At 40.3% G+C, this 7205-nt stretch overlaps 1 protein-coding gene across 1 annotated transcript in view; it reads left to right on the top strand.

The window, feature by feature from the left end:
- The window catches only part of Styx (serine/threonine/tyrosine interacting protein), a 26991-nt gene extending 19794 nt beyond the window's left edge, over positions 1 to 7197 (top strand). Inside the window, exons 10-11 of the mRNA XM_004638745.2 lie at positions 3971 to 4064; positions 7113 to 7197. Coding sequence (XP_004638802.1) covers positions 3971 to 4064; positions 7113 to 7186 — 168 coding nt within the window. The 3' untranslated portion in view covers positions 7187 to 7197. The remainder of the gene's footprint in view (positions 1 to 3970; positions 4065 to 7112) is intronic.
- Positions 7198 to 7205: the final 8 nt, after the last annotated feature.

Raw genomic sequence — 7205 nt, 5'->3', positions numbered from 1 at the left:
AGTACCTTGTGCTTGCCAGATACGTGCTTTGTCACTGAGCTATATTCCCAGCTCTTCAAATAAAATTTTGAAAGGGGTAGGGATGTAACTCGGTGGGAAACTTTCCTTGTATGCTGTTAGATCCAATGTAAAATAAAGCATGAGAATGTTTCAATTTTGAATACAGATTGAACATTCCTAATTTGAAAGTAAGAAGACTGAGATGCTTCATTATCTCTTTTTTTTTTTTGGTGGCTGGCTCAGCCTGCCCTGGGGGCAGGTCTAGAGAAGCATGTGATGCCGGGGATCAAACTTTGGTCTCTGCACTTGCCTAAGCTTGCCTAAGCAGGTGCTTTAGTCCTATGAGCTATCTTGCTGGCCCTATCTAAACATTTTTGACTGCTGATATTTGAATTACAGATGACCAGTCAGTAAAATGTATGTAAATATTCTGAACACCAAAAAAAAAAAAAGGTCCAAAATATGAAACACTTCTGGTCCCAAGCATTTTGGATAAGAGATACTTGGAATATGTTCCAAATATAGCAACCCTTTTCATTCTGTGTGTTCTATCTTTTATGTGTTGTTTCAAATTTTGTTGATGCCCAGCAAATTACTATCGTACAACAGTTTGGTTTTTTGTCTGGTTATATAAATATTTTTAAAAGACATTTATGTTTGAAAAAGAATATATACTTATGGTTAAAAATAATTCTACAATGCTTAAGAATACAGTGTAAGTAAGTCTCCTTAATATTTTATCTTGGAGATATTTTGTAATAGGTAATTATTGTCCACAGAACATTTTAGTTAGCAGCAGAATGCATGTGGGTGGTGGTGCCGTGGTTTGTAGCCTTGCCTATTAAGAAACGTACCATCTTTATTTAGCCCACTGATTTGAATTGCCCGTATTAGTAATAATACAATTTTAACATCTGAGCTAAGTGACTTGTGAAGAGGAAGGATTTTGGAGGTTCCAGGCTGTGACTGACTGATCCTGGCAGCTTGAGCCCATGGTGAGCCAGGCACCACACCAGTGGAGTATGCAGCAGAGCAAGCTCATTTGCGTTACCAGTTATGGAACAAAGAGAACAAGAATGGGGCTGGATTGGCAAAGTCCACTTAGAGTGCACCTTCAGTTAGCTAAGAGTAGTTCTTCCTGATAGGCCCCACTCCTCCAAGACTACCATCTCCCAGTGGTTCCCTGTGGGGACCACGCCTTAAGCCATGGGCCTTAGGAGACATTTATGATCCAAACTGGCAATGCCACTTTTATTACAGTCCATATTCTTATTTGTCCTTGGGGCTGTTTCTGGACTTTATCTCTTCTGTTGATCTGTTTTATTGCTATACTTGTGTGAAACAGGGCTTTTGTGTAGTTTGTTTTGAGACAGGCTCTTGCTCTTTTACCCAGGTTGGTCCCAGGTTCCTGGGTTCAAGTAGTCCTGCCTGAGCGTCCTAATTAACTGAGATTCTAGGTTTGTGCCACTCTGCCTGTTCCAGTTTCAAATACAGTGTTTTCAACATGCTGATGGGAATAACCCAGGAGAAAGAGAGAAATTAGTTTGTCACAATTGCATGGCATAGGTGTTTTCAAGGAATTGTGAGACCATTGTGGCAGAACAGTAAGCAAAGGAGACAGTAGTAAGGGATTATCTCTGAGATGAGAGGTCACTGAGTGAGGTCTTTCAGTTTTACAGTATCATTCTGGCTGCTTAATTGTAGGCCACAGAGAGTTGAGAGGAAACACAGAAGCAAGTAGACCAGTTAGGCTTTAGCCATAATACAGTGGGAGAGTGCTGGGTTGTAGCAAATGGTAGTGGCGGGAGAGTTGAGATGCAGTTTGAAGATATAGATGTCAAGATTTACTCTTTGGTTAATATAGGTGCTAAAAGAGAGGACAATGCTGAATCTCAGCTTAGTGTAGTGGTGCTCACCAGCGGCCCCAGCACTCTGGGAGGTTGAGGCTGGAGGATCAAAAGTTCACTTAAACTGGCCACTTAGCACTTTAGCAAGACCCTATGTCAAAGTAAAAAATGTATAAAGGCTAGGGATGTAGCTCAGTGAAGAAGCTCTGTGTTCAATCCCAAGTACTATGAGAATAAGAAAAACCAAAGAGAGGCAGACAGACTAAGCCTTTCACCTGAACAGCTGGAGGACTGATTGCTCCTTACTTACTACAAGAAGCTACATTAGAGATTAAAGGATGACTTCCATCTAGAGCGGTTGAGAGGGCTGTCAAGAAGTAGGCAGGAACATGTAAGTAAAGCTCAAGAGAAAGAATCCTGGGTAGGGATTGTCAGTATACATGTTACTGAAAGCTCTGAAACTGGGTGAGACCACTAGAAGTGAGTGTGAAGAAGAATTCAAAGACAGAATCCTGTGTGTCTGAACCTGTGGAGGTTGGTGAGATGAAATTAGCAGGAGCTTGATAAAGAAAGGCCAGTGAGGTGGGAAGGAAATGAGGATAGGCTGGTGGGAGGTGTCAGCGAAGGCAGTGTTATAGAAAGGAGGGAGAGATTCACTGTCAGAGAACATGAGGTCATTGAGTTCCTTGACAAAGTTCTTGTGGAATAGGGAGGATACGTGCAGTTGCAAATTTCTCAAGGGAAAATGGAAAGAGATTTCAGGAAGAACAGCCAGTTCTAGGAACTTTACCTTGAAAGGGAAAAAGGAAATGAAGTAGTGGCTGAAGGCAAAGTAGGATTAAGAGGGTTTTACTCAGGAGGAAGTATAGCATTTTCTACTTGGTGATGGGGATAACCCAGGAGAAAGGGAGCAATTAGTTTGCCACAGTTGTGGTCTGTTCTCCTTTGTTGAGTCTAGTAGTCATTGTTTCTTTCTCATTTCTTTGTTGTCCTGTGCCTTCCATGACTCCTTTTAGCTCTTTGAAGTATCTTCAGAAATGCCAGTGATGTAGCTTAGGATGCCATAACAAAATACCACGGACTTCGTGATTTAAAAATAATGTTTTTCCTCATAGTTCTGGAGGGTTGGAAGTCCAAAATCATGCCCACCCAAGTGTTGTAGGTGATTGTCACACACAGCCAGGCTTTCGGCTTACCCCTTTACCCTTTGCTGTTAGCTGAGAACATGAGCAGGTGGCAGGCTACATGCTGCCCAGATTCCCCTCCACCTTACTAGTACCTGGTAGTCTGCCTCTGGCAAAAATTGCAGCTATGGATGTCTCACTTCCCTTGATATGCCGTCCTCCTTCCTAGAGCTCACCCACACTTAACCTGGCGGTCAAAATGTTCAAGGGCTTATTGAATCTATCCTAAGTCTGTACCATTTTGGGGAAGTATGAGCTGTGCTTACAGCACCTGAGAAAATTGTACACACAGAATCTTATGTGCCCAACTACATCTGTTTCCATTTTTTAAAAAATGTATCACAGAATATACCTATAGAGAATGCATAAAATATAAACATCCATGTAACTTGGACCCCAGATCCCCTTCCCAAGCACAATGCTTTCCTTTAAAAAGGCGACCACCAACCTGACCTGTTTCGTGACCCTTTCCTTACTTTCCTCCTTATTTTCTTTCTAGTAATTTGTGGCTAGTTCTTAGTTTTGCCAAATGGTTTTGTTTTCAGGAAGGGGAGAGTTCCAGGATACATTTAATGTTCCGTCTTTCAGGAGGCAGATGATTGTTGTTAAGGAATTAGATAACCAAATAAATACTTGAATACATTTTATTTCATTTTTTTCTTAGAATCATTAATGATATTGGTTGTTTAGGGTTTTTTTCCTTAATAGATGGAATTAGAGGACATTATAGCTAATGCCCCAGTGGCAGAGAGCACATACTGTCCTGACTGCCAGTTCAGTGTGTGAGACGGTCAGGCAGGATGTTAACATGACTTGATTTATAGTTGTCAATGGTTGGCAATTATGGATAGAATTTTAAAGCTCCAACAGTGTACACATTAGTGACTTTCTGGTATTAGAATAAAAATTTATGTTCAAATAAATTAAAATCTTTTTTAGGAATATGAAGCCATCTACCTAGCAAAGTTAACAATACAGATGATGTCGCCACTTCAAATAGAAAGGTCCTTATCTGTTCATTCTGGTACCACAGGTAAGCATTTTTTTCTTTAAAAAAAAAAAAAATAGTGGAAAAGACACATACTTTGCATATATATATATAAGTTGTACCAAATAATTTAGAAAGGTTTTGGTAAACTTGAATTAAAACAAGGTAATTTGAAAAAGACTAATTTCATAATGAATAAATGTGTGTTACAATGAGCTTTTGCACTGTGTATCCCACTAGATACAGTCAATTAGAATATGCTGGTTAGATGATCAGATGTCTGCTTGTGTTTTGTTTTGGTCTTATAAAACTGGAGATTTAAGCCTAGAGCCTGGCACAAGCTAGATGAGCACTCCTCTCTGAGCTACCGTCCTTGGTTTAAAGTCTCCTAAGTAGTACAGCTTTACTGAAAAGGTAAAAATAATATGAATCTGGATAATTTAAATGATCTTATCAGAAATTAAGGGTGAGGGGGCACAGTAGTGTACATACACAGACACACAAGAGAAAGAGCTTCTGTGGAACAGGTAGCCTGGGGTTCAATTCCCAGATCCTGGTCCTTCAGCATTTCAGCTTCAGTAGGGTGTGAGCTACTTTTTCTCTTGCCATCAGTATTTTGACTTTTTTTCCCTCTCCTTTTACTATTTTGTGAACACCCAAACCCCTCATTTTTAAAGTTAATAATCTAAGCATGCTTTCAAAGTCTTTTACCTTCCTTTCTCAAGACTTTGCTACTCTTGTTTCTTTCTTTTATTTTTAGCCTATTAGAGTAGTCATGGCACTTGAGCTTCATTTCAGTCTTCTTTTGAACCAGCAGCCTTGTGAGGTAGAAAGGACAGATCTGTACCTAGAGTGTGAGCGCAGGAGACTGACGGGGTCTCACGTCCAGCGGGCAGTGTGCTAAGCTGCCCTGTAGCCTCATCTTGTAGGCTCAGCTCCTAGCTATTATTGACTCTTTCCTTTGCTACCCATCTGTAGTCACTTTCTAAATCCTATTGGGTCTTTTATCTCAATATTTTAAACATTTTTTTATAGTACCCTCAATCACAGCCTTGTTCAGGTCCATAGTAGTCTCCTATCTGAACTTGATCTATTTTATATATCATGAACAGGCATTTTTTTCCTTTGCCAAAGCCTTTACTTTATTCTTACAGAAGAAAATACATAAATTGCCCTTCTGACTTTTCAGTTCGTGTCTCAGTCCTTTTTTATATCTATATCCCAGAAATCTGAACTAATAGTTCTCCTTTTTTTCTAACCTAAAATGTACCATACTGTCTTCTTGTTTCTGTACATGACATGTCATTTCCTCAGGAAAACATGATGCTTAACACTCTGTCTCCAAACCCTCCATTCAGAGGAGAAAGAATCTGAGAAGCACAATACTTCACTGAAACCCAATCACAGGGGCCAGGGAGATGGCTCAGTAGAATAAGTGCTTTCCTGGCAAGCGCAAGGGTCTGAGTTCAATCCTTGGTTCCACCAGAAAAAAGAAAAAGAAAAGAAACCCAATCACAGCTTCTGCATTTAGCCTTGACAAGAATATTTTCTTCTGCTTTATTCCACTGTATTGACAGTACATTTTTACTGTTCTGATCTTATAGAGAAACATTAGTTTCTCATTGGAAATTGCACTCTCAAGTAACATTAGCGAGATTTAATACAACCTTTGGGGTCAGAGAGATAGCCCAGCAGTCTAAGCATCTGCCTGGCAAGCCCAAAGACCCAGTTCAATCCCCGGTACCACATGCTATGCCAGCCCCATGCCATGCCGGCCACTGGAATTGGGGGTGGTGGTACACCCTATAATCCCAGCACTGGGGTGGCTAAGACAGGGAGATCACTATGAGTTTGAACTGCATAGTGAGGCCCTGTAAAAAATAAAAATAAATATCTTTTTAAAAAATACAACCTTTAGGGCATAAGTTTGAGGCCATGCCTTTGTTAGGCACAAAACATACAGCAGTTCAGCTGTTCTCTGTACAGAGACTCAGATTTCCTGAATATAACTGTTGGGGAATATTGAAATAGGTTTGGTTCTGTTTAGGGAATTAGTGCACTACTTGCTGCTCATTCCTTTCTGTCACCCTAAACTTGTTGACAATAAGACAGCAGGGGCTAGGGAGCTAACTCGGTGATCTGAGCGCCTGCCTTGCAAGCACAGGGATCTGGATTCAATCCCTAGCACCACGTGCCCTGCTGGCCACCGCAACCAGGTGTTGTGGCGCGTGCCTATTATCCTAGCACTGGGTAGGCTGAGACAGGATGGCTAAGTCTGAGCTGCATATCGATAGCCTGTACCAAATAAATGAATGAATGATTTTTAAAAACAGGTGCAGTGGAACAATACTTTTTGCTGCTTTTCATAACAGCATCTGTGAAAACAAAATTGTAATTTTGTCTAAAATTTATACAGCTATAGGGGGCTTGCAGGTTAGCTCAGTTGTTTAAGCACCTGCTTGGGCAAACCCAGTCAGGCACAGCGGACCTCGGTTTGATCCCCAGCTCCACATGCCTTACCAGACCTGCCCTTAAGGCAGCCTGAACCAGCCAAAAAAGAAAGAAAAATCTCTCTAAAATTCATACAACTATAATTAGTTTCTTGAAGTTTATATCCTATGTTATATGTTTATATGCTTAAGACAGAAAATTGTTGAGTCTGAAGCCAGCCTATTGTAGTCCAGGCCAGCCTGAACTACGTAGTGAGACCTTATCTAAAAAAACCCACACATGAACACAGTATTTATTTATTTTTATGTATTTATTTTGGCAGTACTGGGGATCATACTTGGGACCTTGGTCTTGACTTGCCAGGAAGGTGCAGTTACGCTGCTGAGCTATCGCCCTGGCCCTAATGTATCAAATATTAAGAATTAACTACATTCTTTAATTCTCAGGAGAGAAAAATACAGCTTGACACAAGGTTAAAGGTTATTTGGGTAATTTCCCACAAAAGAACTTGCTAAAAGTTTGTCTTAAGTTCAGTCATGAAATTATGTTAAGTATGTGGTATCACAATAAATTTGTACTGGCTGTTCCATTCTAATGTAAACTTACTGAATTTTCATGTAATGTTCCCTCAATAACTTCTAGGCAGTTTGAAGAGAACACATGAAGAAGATGATGATTTTGGAAACATGCAAGTGGCAACTGCACAGAACGGCTGATTCAAGAGTAACATTATTG

Source organism: Octodon degus, unplaced genomic scaffold, assembly GCF_000260255.1.
Source record: "Octodon degus isolate 3935 unplaced genomic scaffold, OctDeg1.0 scaffold00102, whole genome shotgun sequence".
Classification (NCBI taxonomy): domain Eukaryota; kingdom Metazoa; phylum Chordata; class Mammalia; order Rodentia; family Octodontidae; genus Octodon; species Octodon degus.
The sequence above is the reverse complement of the archived record's forward strand: the minus strand, read 5'-3'. Positions and strand labels throughout refer to the sequence as shown.